The sequence below is a fragment of the Oenanthe melanoleuca genome, chromosome 4 (assembly GCF_029582105.1).
Source record: "Oenanthe melanoleuca isolate GR-GAL-2019-014 chromosome 4, OMel1.0, whole genome shotgun sequence".
NCBI classification, from domain to species: domain Eukaryota; kingdom Metazoa; phylum Chordata; class Aves; order Passeriformes; family Muscicapidae; genus Oenanthe; species Oenanthe melanoleuca.
The window spans coordinates 14,741,471-14,762,101 of NC_079337.1; the positions used below are offsets into that span (position 1 = coordinate 14,741,471).

Consider the following 20,631-nt stretch of genomic DNA (forward strand, 5'->3'; position numbering starts at 1 on the left):
GGTATTTCTGAGGTTTACAGCAGTGGAGTTCATATTCCTGCTGTAGAGGTCTGGGCTGAAAACTACAGAACCTGAAATTATTTATTTCATGTTTCTCATTTCTAGAAAAATTGGGTTTTCCGTATTAGCTTTTATAAACAGTTTTGCATTAATTAATCACAAGACAAAACTGACCTTTCTTACAAAGGACAATTTCTGCTGTTTTCCTCTTTTGTGATCTTAGGTAAAACTTTTTCAATCATAATATCTCTACTCTTGTTGTGGTAAACATGAAGGGATGTCTATGGGTGTAAATATATCCAGAGTATGGATATAGCTGGGAGTGGACATGTATGTACAGCGTGAGACTCAGATTTTTCCAGTCTTATCTTACTGATACAGGAGATAATTGGAAGGCTAACATGGGAATATGGACACCATAGAGATTTGAACCTTTTTTTCTCCCCAGGGAAAATTGTCTTTTGAAATAGTTGTTAAAAAGGTTAAGTCTCTCTAATGCAAGCACCCTAAGTGAGAAAATGGAGATGTCTGTGGGAGTTCTGATGCAAAGCTGTCTGACACAACAAAGGGGCTTCACCTATCTTCACTGGGCTCAAGAATATGCCCTTAAAAGAACTGTCCCTTGAATTTTACAATTTTCCCAGTTGTCCTTAGATAGCAGCTGCTCATTTGTGTGCTAGAGAGTACTAGTCTCCCTTTATAATAATGTCTGTGACTGTGCTTGTATGTAGTGCTTATTTTGATGCTCTAGCTTGTTAAGGTTTCAGTGTCTTAAGAAAAATAAAAAATCCCAAGAAAACATCTTTTAGAAGATCAGGGTTGTTTTTCTAGTAAAATGTGTGCAAATTGAGATTTCATTTGTGTAGTTGCTGAAAGCTGGGCAGCTGGGAAAATGTTCTCATAAGAATTCACATGATACCTTCAACCAAGTGTAATACTTAAACTTGATGTCAAGGATAATATGGTTAATACCAATAGTAAAAGGTACTGAGAATAAAAAGCTGAGCTCTAAAACAACTTAAATGGAAAGAGAAAAAGGATGAAATCAAGGTTTGAAATTGAGCAAGTCTGAGAAAAGAAACTGTTATCGAACCAGTAGACAGATGAATGTATATAAATAAAATACAACTTTCTTGTTATTAGTTTGTAGTATGAGAAAAGTTGGAAAGATGAATTTTTGCAAATTTCAGGTATATTGATACTCCAGCTGTAAGGTAGCACAGGTCTGCTAAGCTCCCTTTTTTTCAGCATTTTGCCTTTTTTCTTAATGAATTTGTTTTGCTACTCCTCATTGTTCTTGCTTCTTTCATTTCTCAGCTTGTACTCTTTCTGATGTCCACCAGTTTATGGATTCTCTTCCCTTTTCCTCTCAAGGGTTGCACAGTGATTTCTATGGATTAATCACAAACTATCTTAACAGGACATGTCTGTATATATGCAAATAAATCATGATGCAGTCCAGCACAAAATGTTCTGCAAGTTCTTACCATATGCTTTTAATAGTAGGAATATTTCTGTGTTTGTTTGATTGGAAAACAAACTGAGCCATGTTCTCTGTTGAACCTGAAATAGTTTTGGCAGATGTATCTTGTGAAGTAGACTGAGTCACCCTACTCATGTAAATACTAGTTTACTCTGGTGTTTGGTGTAGAGCATTGAAAATGGAACCGAGTTTACTCTGAGCTGTTGAGAGGCATTTAATCCCTTTGCATCTGTTCTGCTTTTGAAAGCAAAAAGGGAGTAACTGTCTTCTCTCTCAAGGGTACGAATGGTATGCTAGAGTTGCCAGCTAACAAACTGAGAAATAAAAATGCTGATGTTCTTTCTGCCTTTGTACAAATAACTTCGTGCTGTCTGTGTTGGCTTAACAGGCTGTGAAATCAGCAGTGCAGACCATTACTGTAGGAGGAGTGGGTACATCTCAATTTAAGACAATTATTCCCTTGGCAACTGCACCCAATGTTCAGCAGATTCAGGTACCTGGAAGCAAGTTCCATTATGTCAGACTCGTTACTGCCACAACAGCCAGTAGTTCAACCCAATCTGCCAGTCAAAATCCCAGTACGAATACTCAGCCTCTGCAACAGGGTAAGTGCTGGTGGTAGCATATTGTCTGACTTCTTTATTGGGTTTTTCTTTCATGTTTGTTCTGGAATGATTAAAATGAATACATAACAGATCTGTGAAGGCTGCCAGATGTACTTGGTTTTGTGGTAAGACTTCCATAAATTCCACATTCTGCTGCTATCTCTGGTTTGTATATGAAAATGCTCCTTTCTGTTGAATTGCTCTGTAGTTGGGCCTGAATCCTGGGAGCATTTCAAGCTGCTTTTTCCTAGTTTACCAGACTTGTGGGTGGTTCATGACCTCTCCCACCTCCTCTACATGAAGAGTGTGAAGGCACAATAGCCCACAAGTGTATTGCCAAAACCCCTGTAACATGAAGATCTTTCCATGTAAATTGCTTTAGAAGTGCCAGATGTTTTTGCTGGTTTCTGTCCATGCTTTCCAGAGCAGCGATGGAATAAAAGATTTCAAAGGAAAAAGGGAAGTCCAGGAGGTCTGCACCCTGGCTGAGCTTTTTTAAGCCATTGCTGTGAAATGCGTGCACATGCTCTTGGGCCAAATACCTGTTTCCAAAGGTGTTGTCTAGACCCAAGTGAGTTACAGTATTAAGTACCTCTGTGTTATGCACATGTGGGAGTCTGGAGGGCTGAACTGTGGGCTTGGGGTGACTAACACATATGATGTTGTTTCTTGACTCCAGCAAAGCCTGTGGTGGTGAACGCGACCCCAGTGCGTATGTCAGTTCCCATAGTACCAGCACAGACTGTGAAACAGGTGAGTAAATTGTCGTGTAATATTCCTCACCTGTTTTGGCTGGACAGAAAAAAAGTCTGTGTCCAGCTCTGTAAAGAAATGTTCTACTAATGAAAGTGTGTTCTGAATGACTCAAACACTGATTTCATAAAGAGCTCTTTTCTCTCCAGGTGGTGCCCAAACCAATCAACTCAACTTCTCAGATAGTCACTACTAGTCAGCCCCAACAGAGACTTATCATGCCAGCTACTCCACTGCCACAGATCCAGCCCAACCTCACCAACCTCCCCCCGGGCACTGTGCTGGCACCAGCCCCTGGCACAGGAAATGTTGGCTATGCAGTCCTTCCAGCTCAGTATGTCACACAGGTATGGCCTTTCCCAGGGATGCTTAAGCAAACACTGCTCTTGTGGAACATTGTGTCTTTCTCTTAAAGGTTCCTGCTCTGTGACTGTCACCTGACACTGAGGCAGCAGTTTCTTTTAGGGACCCTTGGCAGAATGACGATGGCACTTTAATTGCAATCCTAGTTGCAACTGAAGCTTTGTTTTCCCAACTGGAGTTTTTATTAGCATAATAGCACAGCATCTCTAGAAGCAGAATCAGCGTAGTACAATTTTGAATAGCGTAGTACAGAATTTATTATGCTAACTTACTCAAATCACCTAGATGAGCCTGGAATTTCTCATCACCCAGACAGGCCCTCTGGATATTGAGTCAGATCTTGATACACAGTTTGCTTCATCATTTTAACAATCATAACCTAGGCTTGAAAATCATATGAAAGAGTACAAGTCACTTGGTCCTCGGAGGAGGTAGATGTCAATGGAGGTGACCCTGGCCACTGGTGGTCACAGGGCTCAGAATCCAGCAGCAGTTCCAGTCCAGGTTCCTCACTTAGGACTTGGAACAGCTTGATTTTATAACTGCTCTGTGATGTTATGCTTCCCTGTTCCGTGCCTGTCACCACACCTGGTTGTCTGGGTGTCTGAGACCTCTGTGACCAGTAAGGAATAGAATAATTGCCCTAGTGCCCAGGAATCCTGAGACCTGTAGGGAGGAGAAGAAGAAATCATTTTGGTTTGTCTGCTTGGCTCACAGAACCTTCAGGGCCTGATGATGAGGACAAAGGGAGCATATATGTGACCTGCTTGGTCACAGGGTATGGCTGTCTTCATTATAATGGAGTTAGCTAATGCTAAGCACATTGCCAGGGGTCAGAAGCAGCTGGTACCAGTCACTCCAACTGAGGCCAAGGGATTAGTTTTTTGCTCTTTGCCAAGATCAGGATGAAAGGAATAAATTAAATGTTCTGCTGAAGGCAGAGTCTTTGTAGAAGCAAAGACTCTGATAGCTCCTGGCGTTACTGATAGCAGACTGTTTTCTGGTTGCCTTTTGGTTTTCTCACAGTTGTAGTTTAACCCTGAAGATTGTTACTATGTCCTTCCAGTCTAGTTCTGCAAATTTTACTTAAAAACTAGCACCTGTTGGACCTCTCCTCTCAGGTTTGTGTTCCAGTTACAACCTGTCCCCATTTGCCTGGCCTCAGTAGGTCTATATTTTGCTTTGTGCCAATATGTCCCCAGAACCTGTGCCAGCAGGAGCAAACAGCTGCTTGTAGGTAATGCTAAAGAAGGTAGCCTGGAGCAGTGTTGGTTGGCAGGTTCTTAAGAAATTTTCTTTTTTTAATGTGAAAAATAAGTGGTGGTTTCAGGTATGCAGAGGAGTTGGAATGCAAGCCATTTTGCTTACTTTCATAGTAAGTGGTTTGTATATAAAGGAATCTCCTAATTTGTGCAGGAAGTGACCCTTCTCTATTAAGGAGAAAATAAAGACATTTTTAGGAGCAGGAACTGTTTGTGGTCTGAACATTTCTGTGTGTTATCCCTGTCATCTGTATGGATCTAGACACTGTAATAGACAACAAAAAATATAATCCAAAGCAGCATTTTTATGTGAAGTATGGAGGCAGGAAGTTGCCATGTGATCCAAGTGTTAGAGGCAAGGTATTTTTATAGCAATATCTGGAAAGCTAATTTAAAGACCTGTAACACATCCTCTTGTATAATTTCCTTCATGTCAAGCATTAATATTTTTGTTTTGTTAGCTACAACAGTCATCCTATGTATCTATAGCGAGCAACACTGGCTTCACAGGGACATCCAGTGTCCAGTCCCAGGCACGGCTGCCATTTAACGGGTAAGAGTTTTGAAAAAAAAAAATCCCAAAACCTGTAGAATAGGCTGCTTGGATAAGCATGAGATCTTGGAGTTTGATTTGGGGAATTCTCCAGGACACTCAAGTGTGGTGTGGTTATTGCTTCTGACTGAAGGGTGTGGATCTCTCTGACATTTGAGCCAGTCTCTTGATCAAAGCTGTGTTTTCCTTTCTGTTCTTTGAACTCATGTAGCAGGAAGTTGACCTGAAAGCTCCCTGTTGCTCATATTTTTTTTACCTGTGAGCTACAGGCCTCAACTATTTCTCAACATTGCTGCACAGAGGTTGTGGACAACATATAAGCTACATGCTTAACACATGGAGAAATTCAGCCAAACAGCAAAATGGATCCTGATAGGAGGCTTTGGCTTTTTTCAGTTTTGCATTTTTCCTTTAAGGATGAAAATAACAGCTAACATATATTATTTCCCCTTGCCAATCCAGCAAGCAGGCTTAGCTGTTTTGCACAGTCCTTTTGTGTTACTGTTTGCTGGAAATTGTGAACATGAAGGTGCTTTTTGTTGCTGCAACCTCAACTGATGCAAACTAATCCCAAATCCAGATGCAGCTATTCAAATGGAGGGGTTTGATTTAATCTCCCTGGTATTACGTGCAGAAATTGCTGGATAGGGATGGAACAAATCTCATCAGAAGCGATTAGTGTCACAAAATCCAAGTTTTAGAGCAGTTAAAGACTGTATCTGCTAGAAAATTTATCTGAAAACTGAATACCGTGGTTTGGCTTGCTTTCTTATAAATTTTTTGGTTTTTGGGATTTTTTTTAATTCCAAGTAGAACAAAAGAAAAGGCACAATCATGTTGTGTGAATTTTGGTTGGATCTGGTCCCACTGCACTTGAAGGGACTCTGGGGAAGGTTTCCCTGACTCCAGTTTTTTAGTTATGCTTCCTCTAGTTTTAAAGCCTAATTTCTACTTCAGGCATGCATCCAAATTTGCAGCAAATAATCCATCTCTTTCTGGGTTGGAAAGGCACTATTTATAATAGTTACTTAAACACAGTCAGCCAAAAGCCTAATTCAAGGGGAATATGAAGACTTTTTTTTCAAAGGTTTTATTATGAGCAGTTTACATTAATTTAAAATAGGAAGAAACTGATAAAACTGTGTGTATATAAATGCCCTTTTTCCCCCCACAGAATAATTTCTTCTGAGTCTGCAAACCGCCCTAGGAAGCCTTGCAATTGTACTAAGTCTCTGTGTTTGAAATTGTAAGTACAGCTTGGTACAGTTTTTGTCTTTTAAGCCTTATTTTTAACATCACCAATGTGCACCAAGTATCAGAATATAATGGTTTTAAGTATGTCAGAAATTTTATGTCTAGATGCTGATTTAAGGTGGATGTTGGTGGAGATGTTGCACAGCCTGTGTTATTTTGCAACTCCTGTGAGCTATATGGACCATAACATTTAAAAATATCTAATTTTGCATCATGTACCTTATTGCATGGTGGGGCAAGTTCCACTCAGCTGCTCTGATTGCCTTGTTGGTACCATGAGTGAAATGGTATCTCATGGTATCATTCATGGGCATTTACTATACTTTGGTGAAGTGCTTCAGTAATACCATGCCAGATCAAATACTTCAGAAAAATTGGGCTGTGTATATTTGATAAAAGGGTTGAATAGACAAGTGATTCTTCACTAATAGGTCTGCCTCTTGTTTGTCCATGAGATAGTTTGCTGTTTCATTTCATGTATTTGTAAGAATTTGATACAAAAGCATTTGGAGGAGAAGAGTTTGGAGGAGAGTTTCTTCATCTTGAGGCAAAGTCAGTTTACTGATATTTTTGGGACAGGAATGGGAGGAGATGCTGAAGTTAATCTGTGGTTCCCTGAATCTTAGACAATTAAGAGGAAATCAGGGGTGTGGTACTTGAAGGGGAAGTGATGCAATGGCATCTGAATCCAAATTAAGTGTGTTTAAACTCTTAAGCTTGGGTGTCTTTTTGTGTAGTGCACCCCACCTCTGTATAGGGAGGTGTGCCCTGTGTTTCCCAGTCTCAGACTTGTCTGTTGGATAGCAGGAAGGTGTGTAGCTGTTTTTCAGATATTTTACATACATGACTGACCTCACAGCACCCAATGTACGCTAGATATGTAGAGGTTTAGGGTTTGGTGCCTGAATATGCTCTAGAAATTCTGGTGGACTAATGGCATCACTGGGAATACTTCATGCCTTCAGAATGCTGTTAAGACACAAACTGTTCTTGTAAATCACTGATGTTATGTGTTCTGGGCATTGGTGCAGAGCAAATGGTTAATTCACTCTGGCACAGGTGCTTTCTCACTAGTAAAACTTTTTTTTCTGTCTAGAGGGTAACTTATTTTTTTCCAAATGCTTGTACAAGGTAGGCATACTTCTTATTCTACTAAGAAGTCTCCTCAGTTAAATTATTTGCTCACTTACATTCTGGATTGATGCTGGCACTGTTCATAGGACTATTCTACCACTGAATTTAAAAAAAAAAATACAGGAGAGCTATGAGAGGTTGTAGAAGCCTTTAATTTAGTTTGTCCCTGGGGTCATTCAAGATGTTAAAAATCCCCAAAATCCATTTCAACTTGATGATGGATTACAGTGGGCTCCAGGGCAGCCCTAATCTAGTTAATGTAGTGCTAGGCTGGGCAAGCCACAGAAAGCCAGTTTAGCAATGGGTTTAGGCACCAAAAAATGGCCATACACTTCCAACAGGCTTTAAAAAGCAAATGAAGAGGATCAGCAGTTTTTGGCTATTAGCTGGAGGTGGCCCTGGAAGCCTTGAAACATGTCAGAGTTTGTTGTGGCCTAAAGCCATGTTTGAGCTGGGGATGAATGCAGTATTTCCATGTATCAGATCTGTGAATCTGTGGATTGGTGAGACATTGTGATTGATGGGAGGCACCAGAGGTACATGAGGCATGGCAATGTGATTGGCTTTCCCTGTCCATGTTTTGCTGCTTTTTGTTCGTATATTTGCTTATACATTTGTTCCTTTTTAAAGTCAGCTGTAACCTCATTCAGATGTTTCCCCTGGTTACCTGTGCTTCAAAGCCTCCCAGATGTACCAATTGTTATTCATTTTCTCTTCTTCCATCCCAGCTTAAGGGCAAAACTAACCAAAAAAAGCTCCTTGTTGTGGGTTAGTTTGCCTGTTAATTGTCACTCCAGTTGCTTGCCTTTTGTTTTGGCTGTATGAGGGCTCCTGAGGGCTGACTTGGACTGACTGGGTCAGGAGCTGGCTGTGAGATGGCTGCAGCAGACTGGCCCTCAAAATATGGGTGACCTGAGAGTCACTCTCAGAAAATTTGCTTCTCTTGCTGCTTGGGGGACCTGTGCTATGTGATGAGCTCAGGTGGACACCCTGGAGCTCCAGCTGTGTCTTTAGACAGCAGCTAGGCCTGCACTAGTGGATTTTGGCTCTGCAGTGAGGCTGGTGCCACTTGTATGTGTGGAGTTGAGCATTACCCACATTGGTGCCAGAGTAGGAACCTCTGCTCCTGCAGTGTGTGAGTCAGTTCTGACACACCATTGTAATGGTCATGTTTACAAATGCCTTCTGCATCTTCTGTTTCAGGTACTGTGACTGTTTTGCAAACGGTGAATTCTGCAATAACTGCAACTGTACAAATTGTTATAACAACCTGGACCATGAGAACGATAGGCAAAAAGCAATAAAGGTGAGGGGCCTCTTCCCATGCCCCCTGGGATCACAGTCGTTCAGCTGCTTTTTTCCAAAGCTCCAGAGCGGGGCAGAGTGGGTGTATAGTGCCCTGATCATCTCTCACATGTGCAAGGCTTAAGTCCTTTTATTGCACCTCTAAATTCTGCTCCCTGCATGCAATGACTGACCCTTTGGGTCTGCATTGACAGGCCTGCCTGGACAGAAACCCTGAAGCCTTCAAGCCCAAGATAGGGAAAGGAAAGGAGGGAGAATCGGATCGGAGGCACAGCAAAGGGTGTAACTGTAAACGCTCGGGATGTCTCAAAAACTACTGCGAGTGTTATGAGGTATGAAGCATTATCTCATGTGAAAAATAGTAGCTTTTTCCCTTTAGAGTAGTGACTTCTCTCATTTGCTTTGTCTCTTCCTTTTATTGCTATAATGTTTTCTCTTCTAATTGTTTCCATTCTTATAATGTTACTTCTTCTCCTAGCAGTTTGCACAAAGAAAAACTGTTCACTACTGTTCTGTAACTTTAATTTTAAACAATTTAGCAACTTTGAACTTAGGCTTGGATTTGTTCTTTACTGAATAGCACCATTTCCTAAAGAAATCTACTGCACCAAGTCCCTAGGAGGAGTTGAAGCAGCATCTCACAGCATCTGTGGGATAGAATGTGTCTGTGGAATTCAAAAGCAAAAGTTGTTGTTACTTCATCTGCTAACTGATCAGTCTGTGGATGTAGAGACAGTGTAGACTGACCTCTCTCAAAACTCAGCTGTCTAAATTCCACTGGAAACTGGAGGCTGATGAAGAAAATGATGAGTGGGAAACCACTAATTTATATTCTATGCTCTGTGATTTGATTCAAGTATATATTCTGGGAAGACATCTCAACTTGAGGTAAGAATTTAGGGAGAAGACTACTACTTGGGAGTTTGTTCTAGTGGCTAATTGGTAAGAGATTAAAATAAGGTTTCCTTTTTGTTGTGGTTTCTCATAAGGGAAGTCAAACTTGCAACAGGTTTCTTATGTTTTGTTTGTTTCTTTCAGGCAAAAATCATGTGTTCTTCCATATGCAAATGCATTGGCTGTAAAAATTTTGAAGAAAGCCCGGAACGAAAGACATTGATGCATTTAGCAGATGCTGCAGAGGTCAGGGTCCAGCAGCAGACTGCTGCAAAGACCAAGTTATCTTCCCAGATCTCAGACTTGCTGACACGGCCAACACCAGCACTCAGCAGTGGTGGTGGGAAGTAAGTCAATGCTGCACCTTCTTTGAGGAGTTCCTAATGCAGGTTTTTGATGGGTGTGACAGCTATGTCCCTGTCATCTCTGAGCTTTGTCTGTGTAAGCTGTAGAGGTGGGAGCAGTCAGATGAATGGAAGTTTGTTCCTGTAACAGTAGGGATTCTGACCCACCAGTTATTTTGACTCTTAATTGAGGCTTATCCGCTATCTGAAGGCTCTTGGAAGCAATGGGACAGATGAAATCTCATCAGTCCTCAGACTCAAAGATTGCCAGCCATGGAGTTAGGTGCCTTGTGTGTTTTTGCAGACCCTAAGTGGGTGTTTCTCTGTTTCAGGCTGCCCTTTACATTTGTCACCAAGGAGGTGGCCGATGCCACCTGTGAATGCCTCCTGGCACAGGCGGAGCAGGCGGAGAAGACGGGCAAGTCCAAAGCTGCAGCAGAGCGCATGATCCTGGAGGAGTTTGGGCGCTGCCTGATGAGGGTTATCAGCTCTGCAGGGAAGTCCAAATGTGACCCTTGTGCCATGAACTGCTGACTCATGCACATGAGCCACAACCAAGCGGACTGAACAGAACACTTAAGGCACAGGGACACTTTGGTTTAGCATAAAGGATTTAATAATATTTGTTAATTTGGTGCTTGTTGTAAATTGACCCATGTAAGATTGAAACAAGAAATTCTTTTATAACAGGATGTAGAACCTTTTAAATCTTAGCTAAATCCTCTTCTACATAAGACAATACCTAAAGGTCAGTTCTTCTTCCCAATGTACAGCTTTTACCCTGGGTTTCTTAAAAATTAGATGTGTTCTCCCCTTTCCCCCAGAATAATTGTCTGAAGGGCATATATAAATTATTATAATATATATTATTTACAGTGTATGGATTTGCATCACTGTGCATACAGGAAAACACAGGTGATGTCAACAACCAGGTCATGCTTTTGCTGACAGGCCTGTAATATGGAGGTACAAGTGTATCCAAGATAATTCTGAAAGGAAGTGTGTATAAATAAGCACCTAAATGGAAGGTAGTACTTGTATGTAGGACCTGACACAGCATGTCCCTTAAGTGCAAGGAGCACTGTGAGATACATAGGCAATAATACAGAGAGGTTGCTTGCAGATGTAGCATTGAGCAAGTAATGGAGAATGTTTCTGGAGCAGGGCCCACGGAGTGTAGAGGTGAATGGCATTACGGGGAATTTTTGATAGGAATGGAGCAGAGAGCTCAGGTGTTTTTTGAGCTGGAACTTGAAGGCTAGGACAGTGGCCTGTCCTCAGAAGTGAGGAAGAGCAGCCACACCACAATGCCAGACTGTCTGCCAGCATGGTGTTTCCTAAGTGTGCAGCAGATTGATGCTGTTGTTTAGGTGAAGCTTGGTCTTTCAGAGGTCTGCAGCAGCCCAATCCCTCACTGGTGGTAGGGCTGTGTAGTCCATTGTTTTCTAGGATCAAGCTGTAACCCTGGAAAAGTGTCTAGGTCTGAGAAGCTGAAGTCATGGGAGATGACAATCTGCATCTGAATGGACTTGCAAATGCAGGTAGGGATCATGTTCAGCCTGGCTATGGGTATTCAGGATGCTGCTTCTTTCCATGTTGGCAATTTACTTGGCATAAGGACTCTTTTACAGTTGTTAAGAATAATTGTGAGAGCTGTGATCAGAGAAAGTACTAGCACAGAATCAGGATTGCTACAAAAACAGACACAGATCCTTTTACACTAAATGAGGGGCAATCAGTTATAGCTGGGTATAGGGTAAGGCAGGGGATTTTCTTCAGTATTTTTTACAGGCAATCTCATATCACATTTTTGATAGTGGAACACATTGGCAGAATTAACCTGGTGGGTTACTTACCTGTCATGAACATCCATTAACCATGTTTAATCACAGGCATTTTTATTACCTGTCTCACTGCAACCTGAACTAGCTACATTTTTTCCAAAAGGGATTTTGTATTCCTTCTTTAAAACTGTAAATACAGAGAAATGCAGCAGAGCTCTTTCTCCAGGTTTTCTAGCAAGTCTGGAGAGAGGTAGGGGCAAGGCACACCAGCAGCAGAAATATGTGCCTGTGTGTGTGGAGGCAATAGGGAGGGAGGATGCTTCACCTCCCAGCCCTGTGCACTGAGCAGAAGGCCCTTGACCCTTCTCTGGTGCCTCTTTGAAATGCCCGGGAGCAGCCAGCAGCAGTGGTGGGCTCACAGACCAGGTCTGACCTGCCAGTCACTGTCTGAAGGGCTCTGTCTGCTAAGGACATCTCCCTGAGCATAAATGGCAGTGTCTGTGCAAATCTCTGAAAAGGGAATCCACCTCTTGTGTAAGTAAATGCCACATTTTTTCATGATTAGGACATGCATTTACTAAAAAATCAGTGCAGTAACTTTACCTGTAGATAGTGCAGATATTCCGTTCCCTTCTAGTGACCTAATATAGTCTGTCCAGTAAAATTTGTATAAATGTAAATTAGTGTAAGTGAATAAAGTAATACCTACTTACGTTATTTTTAAAACAGATTGCAATATGCCTTTTGTTTAGAATTCAATCTGTGTTAATTTTGTATATATTCAGTGTCTTACTCTAAATTGCACCTTTTGTGATGTGTATTTATATACAGTGTGCAAAAGCACGTGTGAAATTTAGATTACAGTTGTAATTATGTATGATGGCATTGCTGGAGAATATTTTGCTTGTAAAGACTTTGAAGGTGCAATCAAATGCTCTTAGTTCTTCTATTTTGTTTTGAACAAGCTTTCTCAAATATTAAGCTTGGATTCCTCTCTCCCTTCTCCCTGGTGTAGAGTGTATTAATTGGTTTTTGTACTTCCTTAGCCATTTGCATCAAACTGCTGGACAAAATTAACAGTCAAGTTCATCCAGTTACATAAAAAAATAATTGGGAATGGGGCAAGGGTTCATTTTATAGTTCTGTTTACATCCAAAAGTAGAAAATTAAATTTATATTTACAAGACCTATTCAAAGAATACACTTTTCTATATTGTACAAATAAAACAGTCAGATAAATCACAAAAAATAAACATTTATACTATTCTGTAAATATGATTTTTTGCACTCCTTTGCTTCAGCACTGACAAATATATGCAGAAGGTTTGTTACTGAAATACCAAAATAAATTGTTAATACTAGGTCCACTTCTGATGCAAGTACTGACTTGGATTTTCAGTGTGAGACCAAATGCTAGCAGAGATAAATAAATATCCCTTGGTTATTGGTGTGCTGTCATGCACAGCAATCCATGGCACAGTTCATAACTATTCATCTTAGAGCTGGAGGTGGAGGCAATGCAGTTCCAGTATTACATAATTGCAACCAATCTGCCACTGGGATTTCAGCAGCATTTTGCCAGTTGTCCCAAAAATCACATAGAGGGAAGGAATAGTTTCCTGCAGTGTTTCTTGGAATGGCTCCATGACAGTGATGGCTTCAACATGGTTTTTTGCATAGATATTTGGATTGGGGGAAAAAAGCCCAGAGGTTCTAATTTGTTCCTCCCAGCAGTGATTGTATGAATTTCTCTGGTGTTGCTGCTCTCAAAGCAGAGCTTGAGGGATTGAGTGCAGCAGAACTAAGGGAAATAAGAGAAACCCAAACCAACCAGGGACACTTTTTGTCAAGTCACTGGTATGCAGAATGGTACCTTTAATGTTATTATTGCCCTAGATCATCAGATCAACGTTTTTCATCCCAGCTCCATTCTGCATCTAGAAAGTGACTGAACAGCAGGTTTTGTGGGAATTAGTTGCCTTCCATCTCTATGGATGCAACTCTTGTTCTACATGGTAAAGGAACAGTTCTGTCAAACTTTGCTATTCCAGGCAAAGCACTGGAGGCAGCTTCCTTTACATGGAAATGAACTAACTGAAGAAGCCTGTCCTACTTGGTGGCACTTGTGCCCTGGGCTGCAGGACACAGGCCAGCCCTGGGAGGATGGGGCCATGATGCTTGCCCTGCTGCAGCACAGCCATGTATTCCTGCCCCTGGAGGAGGGTATTGGTGCTTCTGGGTGCCACTGGACACAACAATCAGGTCTCAGGCTCAGCACTGAGCTAGAGGATCAAGACTTGACCAGCATCTTTAGCTGCTTGATGAGACATGTTGAAAAGCTGACCTTCTTCTCGCATCTTTATTTTCCTATTTAAGTAGAAGCTCTACAAGCTTTCTTGCCCCCAGCTTTTATAAAGCACATCTGTGGTGAAATCAAAGTGCCAGTGCATGTGATTCTCCTGCAATCCCAGTTTTCTTCTGGCAAGAGCACTCACAGCACTAAAGCCACCCAGCACTTCCAGGGACAGTGCAGAGTCTCCTACGACTGCCCCAGGCACCACGAGCAACCATTGCTCATCCTGATCTGCCACACAAGTTTCATGAAATACTTTGTGGCTGCTTTTGCAGGATTGCTAGAAGGAACAGGGGATCGGATAAACTTCCTTGCTTTGCTCAGTTAAACTCTGGTTAGGGAATTTGCAGTGGCCCAAAACACTGCTTATCAACACTAGTTTTACCTCACATGTTGCCTAGATCTGTCCAGCACTAAGCCTCAGCAAAGAATAGCCATCCTTGGAACCAGAGTACTCAGTTAGACCATGTGTAAGTTTAACTTGACTGACAGCCACCCAGTGGTGATGGAAACAAATGCTTTCCCTTCAGTCTCTTCAATTTGTGCCTTTTGCAAGGGTATTTCAAATTCAGGTGTTGGAGAGGGTTTGTTCTTATGTTTAGATAATACCGTGTTATTTCCCTTACTAAGGCTGTGTAGTGGTTGTCGATGCTCAGCTCCCTCTCAAATAAGTGGTTTGTGAGGGTGGGAAAGAGGGGTCTTTCTCCCAGAAGCTCCTGGAAGACTTTCTGTTCTAGAGACAAATGCCACAGCTTGGTATTTTTGCTGGCACCTTCTACTTTGCCATATTGGTTTAGGACTTGTTCTGAAATGCTTGTTATGTGGTGCACACTGGCTGAGGGCAGACTCACGCCACCCAACTTTTTTATGTAGAGCACTGACTTGCATCTTAGCCTGCTGTCATCTGCCTCAAACAGAGAGGCAAGACAAGCCTCACAGTGCAAGTCCAAGGCCAGCTGCTCAGCCACCCAGCCAGCAGTGCAGGCGAGGCTCTGAGCGTACAGCGACAGATCTGTCAGGGCATTGCTCAAGGCACAGCTGGGCAAAAGCAGGCCTGCACTGTAGGGGTACTCTGGGGCCACAGTCCTCCCAGGAGCTGGGTGATACTGGGCACGAATGCTGCCCAGAGTCGGAGCTCTCCTCTGAGGCAGGGACACGTCCTGGGGGCTGGCATTGCCACTGCTGTGTGGTGAGTGGGGTGCCAGGCTGCAGCTGCCCAGCAGCTTGTGGTAAGCAGCCTGGAACATGGCGCAGGTGGGGCTGCCACTGCTGCCACAGGCTTGCTGGAGGGCCCTGAGAAACTGCTCCAGGGGGTCCAGGCTGAAGGCATGTGTGTGGAGGTAGGAAGGAGTGCCTTCTGGACATGTGTAGTTGGAGGAAAGCCACCTGAGGCTTTCAGCATTGAGCAAGAAGCTCAGAAATCCCAGTTTGCGTTTGCTCTTAATAATGTATCTCCCTGCAGAGTCTGTTAAGTTGACAAAGCAGCTCTTGGCCTCATCGAGGAGGTTGCTTATTTTGGTGTGATTTCCAGCTAGCAAAGGCTCCTTTCCACAAAATACATCACACAGAGAGCTCATCAGACGCACAAACTTGACAGTCCCGCTGCAGTTCTGAAATGAGGCCAGGCCCAGCTTCTGGAGGTGCTCCAGTGCCTCAGCAACACCCTCGCTGAACAGCAGGGTAGCAGGGTTGACCTTCAGGTGGAAACTCCCGTTAGTGCCAGCCCTGCCTGACTCAGGACTGCACAGCTCCAGCAGCCTCTGCTCCCGCAAGGCTGCCAGCTCCACCACGTGCTGCCAGCACACGGCGTCACCGAGCCACTCTACCTTCTGGAAGCACTGCAGAGCATTCCTTATCAGCAGGAGGGCGTGACAAATGTCCAAGAAGTACGCGATGCTGTGAGCAGAACCGGGTGGATGCTGGAAAATGCACTGAAGCCTTCTGGGATCCATCCTGATCCCCAAAGCCCTGGCAGTCTCAGCACCGCGAGCACAGGCACCTGATGTCACAGCCAGGACCACAATCCCAACGTTGTTCAGCTTATTGATGGCCTGACGAAGGAGCTGAGCAAGGAAGTGGCCGGACGTGCTGTTGACCAAGAAATAGCCAAGGGGGGCTGTCCAAGAGCTCGAGACGCCGACTGCCATGAGGATTATCGCTTCCGACGCCAGCGGAGCTTCGTCAGCATCAAGCACGCCTGCTCCCAAGTCCACAAAGCCCGTCAGCCGCCTGCTCTGTGGGTCCCACTCCTGCTGCTTCTGCAGGGACACGTCCTGCACCAGCACGGCGCAGGAGCGGTAGGCCTGATCCCCTCTCTCCACCTTTTCCTGAAGCTGGAGAAAAACCTCACTGCTGAAGCCTGCAGCAGCCTCGTTGTTACACAGCCAGCTGGAAACAAAGAGGGAGGATGTGAGTAGGAGACGTGATTCTGGAAAAGTTGAAGCAATAGGCAGCACTTTTTACCAGTTAGGACGTGGTCAGCCATGCCCTGAGCTGCAGAGCAGGCTGAGACATGCAGGGAAAGAAGGCAGCCCTGCTTTCCTTCATGCATAGTCTGAGTTTCTTCCCTCTCATCCTACAAGTGGGAAGCCAAGGAAGGCACTGACCATGCAGGGAAGTAACAAAGCAGCTTGAGGACAGATCTCTAACACCTATTTCTACACAAGTACCTGGAAAGTAATGAATGAATAAATAAAAACTTGCTTGGTCAGGCTGTAAGGATGAGGGAGGGGAAGAATCTTCCGTAGGTAATCGTAGGCCTTAATATGGTAGAGATGGAGAAGACAAGCAAATTGCCTCATTTCTGGTGAGTAGTCTGCCATCTGCCTCCAGCTGTGCAACTCTCGAGGCAAATCTGCTTAAGAAAGCACAAAAGGTCAACTTTAGCGAAACAAATTACTGCAAACATTGGGATGCATGACTCAAATGCACTGCAGAATGCAAGGCAACAGCGCGGCGTCTGGAATAAGTCTTGCGTGAAGTGCAGGGCTCAGCAATGACACCACTGTGCCTCGCCTCTCCCTCGGCACGGGTTGAGCAAAGACACGAAACCGGGGAGAGGGAGTGCACTCTGCCTCAGCAGTACCTGAAAACTGCGCCTGCAGCGAACTCACGATTTCCTCAGGAAGCTGCCGCTTCTCCGCCAGCTCCCTGAGGATGCTCGGCACGGTCCTGCGCCTCTGCGCGGGGCCGCGTGTCCCGGCGGCGGGCGGCTGCTGCTGCTCCGGCGGGGCCCGCGGCTCGGCCCGCTGGCCCTGCAGGCTGTAGTTGTGGTCCCCGGCGGGAGGGCTGGGCAGCGGCTGCTTCACCGGAGTCCCGCTCCTCCTGCGGCCGGCGCCCGGCGGCTCCTGGCGGGGGAAGGAAAGGGGCGGTCACGGCGCACGGCGGAACCCCCGGAGGAGCGGGGAGCGCGCCCGGTACCCGCCCGCACCGAGGGGAGGAAGCGGGAGGGCACGGCCCCCCGGCGCAGCTTCCGCCGCAGCCCGTAGCGCTCGAAGTCCCCTTCGGCGAAGTGGCGGGAGCAGAGGATGGCGCCGGGGCCGGGCCGCCACGCGCGGCGGCTGCGCGGGTCCACGCGGTTCACGGCGCGGATCCACTCGCGGCGCTGCGCGGCGTCCACCGGGAACCTGCGGCAGAGGGAGACGGCGGGATGGAGGGCTGAAGGGCCGGAGGGACGGCGGGCGGGCGGGCGCACTCACTGGTGGAAGGAGATGCCGCGCTCGCGGCTCCGCCCGGTGTCGCGGGCGGTGCAGCCCAGCGCGGAGCAGCTCCGCGTCATGGCGGCCCCGCGCGTGCCGCCGCCGCCGCGCCCGCGCCACGGCGGGCCCGCCCATTGGCCGCCACCGCCCGCCCGCAGCCTCGCCATTGGCCCGGCGGACCGCGGCCCCATTGGGCGCGGCGGCGGGACCGGGAGCGCGCCGAGCCAACCGGGAGCGGCGATCCTCAGCGCCAATGGGAGCCGCGCCTCCGGCCCCTATTTATAGCGGGGCCGGCTGCGCCCGCCGCCTCTCCCGCTGTGACCCGCTGGGCCTCGCCATGCGGCCCGGGCAGCGCCCGCCCCGCGCACGGCGTGTGCCCGCAGAGCGGCCGCGGAGCCCCGCGGCGGCGGGAGGCGGCAGCGGAGCTGCGCCCCGGCTGCCGTGAGGAGGTGGGTCCGGCCGTGGAAGCCGGCTGAGCTCCCTCGGGCTGTTCCCCCGCCCTGGGGTGGCCCCTGTCCCGTGATGAGCCTCACTGCTGTTCACATCATGAGCACGCCATGATTACTGCCCTTGAGCTGAGGACAGGCGGCACCGCGGCCCCCGCGCTCCCCCCGGTCCCGGCGCCCCTAACCAGTCTCCCTCTTCCCCAGGGCCGATGGTTGCTGACACGGAGGACACGCGCGGACGGAGGCGGCTGCCCATCCCCACACACACCCCCTCCCACCACCACCACCCCGCGGTTCCCGCCGCTCGCCGTGAGGGCGGGCGCGGCCCGTGCCGCCGCCCGGAAGCCGCGGGGCGCGCCCGGAAGGCGGTGGCGGCCGGGAGGCGGCGCCGGGGCTGCCACGTTGGAGCGGTCCGGGCACGGCTGAGCGCCGGGGACGCCGAGGTGAGGGCAGGCACGGCGGAATCCTCTTCTTTGCGGCTCTTTTCCTCCGGTTCTCTTCGGGAGCGGGGCGAGGGTGACGGTCGCGCTGGCCAGGCCGGGGGGAGCCCTGAGGGACTGGAATAGCACCCAGAAAGGAGCTGCTGAGGGTGTCCGGCGGCACGGTCTGGGGAGGGTCTTCCCGGGCTGGGTTTGTTTCGTGGGTTAAGGCAGGAAGCTGCTGTAAGGTACTCGATGCCTTGGTGCTGTTAGAAGAGCGGTTTTCACCGCTGTCGGAGCTTTGCCCACGTTTTCCTGTGTTATGCTCGGCGCCCGTCAGTTTCCTCTACGTGTCAATGTTGCTCTGCCAATGGAGAGTTATTCCTCCCCTCCCCCTGGTCTCCTCTGGGGGGATGGCTTGGGTGCCTGTCTGTGGGATATCTTTAGGAAAGCAGCTCCTCCTTAACCGCTTCTGCCGAATCCTGATGCTGCTCCCGAATCCGTGGCAGTGGAATCTCGTCATGCACCATTTCAGCATCGCCCTTCTTGCTCTTACTTTTCAGCAAAATGAAGCTGAAGGAAATAGACCGTACTGCCATGCAGGCATGGAGCCCTGCCCAGCAGCACCCCATTTACCTGGCCACAGGTGAGTTTTTTTGGAAAGCACGTGCTGTGTGTGCTGGCTGCCATGAAGGGGCTATGATTGAAGCTGTAGAACTTACAGCTGGAGAAAGCTGTGTCCTGAGGGCTGCAGTGGGGTATGTGTTGTGGGGCTTTGAGTGGAATTCTTGCACTGTGTTGATAAAAACATGCTTTGCATTCTGCAAGTGACAGCAAGCATCCTTCTCTTGCTGCCAGGGAAAGGTGACACCAATCCTAAGCACTAGTTACTTGTGGCTCCTTTGTAACTTTAATCGTGTTCTGTGCATCATCAGGGAGAGGTACTTGTCCAAAGCTTTTCCTGTTCATACTCATTAGGAAACACCCGAAGGGAGAGCCATGGGGAGGAGAGTTGTGTGGGACTATAGCTAAGTAATAGTAACAGAAGCCTGACCCCATCTCAGGATCCTTTTTGAAAGAATGATGTTTTTTTCCCCTTGTACTGCATTTGCAGTTACTGCTCCGTGTGTTGTGGCTTTCTCACTGCCAGACATGCTTCCTCACAGGTACATCAGCTCAGCAGCTGGATGCAACCTTCAGTACAAGTGCTTCTCTAGAAATATTTGAGCTGGACTTAGCAGACCCTTCACTGGATATGAAGAGCTGTGCCACGTTCTCCTCCTCACATAGGTAGGCAGTGTTGGGAGAGTATGGGACTGTTACATGTGGTTTGTGTGGAAGTGTCACTTCATGTGCTTTGCCTGCACTTGTTGAGGAGAGAAGCAGAAGTTCAGCACTGAAAGATGAAGACAAGTGTGCAATTGGTATTGTGTGGTGGTAAGCTTGGACTCCAAGCAAGCATCTTATGCTTTGATATAAACAGAAGATTTTTGAATATATGCATGGACCCTTTATCTCAGGAAGCCTTTGGGATTCACAAAAGAACAGAAGAAAATGTGACATTGTGAAAATATAGCTTTTCATATTGCACCATCTTGTTTGTGTTTAGACATTTCAGGGGGACTCCTGTTGTGTGTATTCCTACAGCTGGGAAGCCAGATTTCTGGCTGCATAGCTCCACTTAGCTGTTAGTTCCTTACCACGTGCTTATCCAGACAAATATTGTTAGCATCAGAGCATCCAGTTTCCATCTCAGCAGCACTCATAGCAGCTCTCTGGCAGAGCTGAAACAGCCACAATCCCTTTTTAAATGCCCAGCATGTCTTACTGACCTGCTCAGAGCAGGAGGCAGTGTTGGATCTTTGAGTTTAGTTCTTCTACCTTGTTTTAACTGTGGCTGAGATTCAAGACTTGCCATTTGCTTACTGAATTTGTAGGAGCACTCTTTATAGCCAGGATGCATTGCTCCTTGGAAAGTAAC

General features: G+C 46.4%; 3 protein-coding genes across 26 annotated transcripts in view; 2 read left to right on the top strand and 1 right to left on the bottom strand.

Moving 5' to 3' along the window:
* LIN54 (lin-54 DREAM MuvB core complex component) overlaps positions 1–13,091 on the top strand; it is a 38,804-nt gene extending 25,713 nt beyond the window's left edge. For all 5 annotated transcript variants that reach the window (XM_056490258.1, XM_056490259.1, XM_056490261.1 and 2 more), the window contains 9 exons: positions 1,872–2,088; positions 2,768–2,841; positions 2,991–3,188; positions 4,928–5,019; positions 6,194–6,265; positions 8,611–8,713; positions 8,907–9,044; positions 9,751–9,953; positions 10,283–13,091. In XM_056490258.1, the coding sequence (XP_056346233.1) occupies positions 1,872–2,088; positions 2,768–2,841; positions 2,991–3,188; positions 4,928–5,019; positions 6,194–6,265; positions 8,611–8,713; positions 8,907–9,044; positions 9,751–9,953; positions 10,283–10,484 (1,299 nt within the window). In that variant the 3' untranslated portion in view covers positions 10,485–13,091. The remainder of the gene's footprint in view (positions 1–1,871; positions 2,089–2,767; positions 2,842–2,990; positions 3,189–4,927; positions 5,020–6,193; positions 6,266–8,610; positions 8,714–8,906; positions 9,045–9,750; positions 9,954–10,282) is intronic.
* A 368-nt stretch (positions 13,092–13,459) lies between these two features.
* THAP9 (THAP domain containing 9) lies at positions 13,460–18,102 on the bottom strand. Of its 2 annotated transcripts, none has more exons than XM_056490257.1 (5): positions 17,786–18,102; positions 17,518–17,713; positions 17,173–17,434; positions 16,791–16,941; positions 13,460–16,475 (listed from the first exon to the last, which is right to left on the bottom strand). In XM_056490257.1, the coding sequence occupies exons 1-5, from the start codon at positions 17,974–17,976 to the stop codon at positions 14,564–14,566; spliced, it is 2,712 nt and encodes a 903-aa protein (XP_056346232.1). In that variant the 5' UTR covers positions 17,977–18,102; the 3' UTR covers positions 13,460–14,563. The 2 variants fall into 2 exon arrangements, with proteins under 2 accessions (XP_056346232.1, XP_056346231.1); XM_056490256.1 differs by having other exon boundaries at positions 16,791–16,944.
* Positions 18,103–18,112: 10 nt separating this feature from the next.
* The window catches only part of SEC31A (SEC31 homolog A, COPII coat complex component), a 38,404-nt gene continuing 35,885 nt past the window's right edge, over positions 18,113–20,631 (top strand). For all 19 annotated transcript variants that reach the window (XM_056490235.1, XM_056490236.1, XM_056490238.1 and 16 more), the window contains exons 1-4: positions 18,113–18,234; positions 18,436–18,674; positions 19,214–19,296; positions 19,817–19,940. In XM_056490235.1, coding sequence (XP_056346210.1) covers positions 19,218–19,296; positions 19,817–19,940 — 203 coding nt within the window. In that variant the 5' untranslated portion in view covers positions 18,113–18,234; positions 18,436–18,674; positions 19,214–19,217. The remainder of the gene's footprint in view (positions 18,235–18,435; positions 18,675–19,213; positions 19,297–19,816; positions 19,941–20,631) is intronic.

What these genes read in the sequence shown, in the direction of transcription:
- THAP9 (XM_056490256.1), bottom strand. Translation starts at nt 17,976, where the DNA reads ATGGGGCCGCGGTCCGCCGGGCCAATGGCGAGGCTGCGGGCGGGCGGT. An exon ending in GCTGCAGGCGCAGTTTTCAG is followed by an intron (nt 16,945 to 17,172) that starts GTACTGCTGAGG and finishes TGCTTTCTTAAG; the next exon opens with CAGATTTGCCTCGAGAGTTG. An exon ending in CATCCTTACAGCCTGACCAA is followed by an intron (nt 16,476 to 16,790) that starts GCAAGTTTTTAT and finishes CTTTGTTTCCAG; the next exon opens with CTGGCTGTGTAACAACGAGG.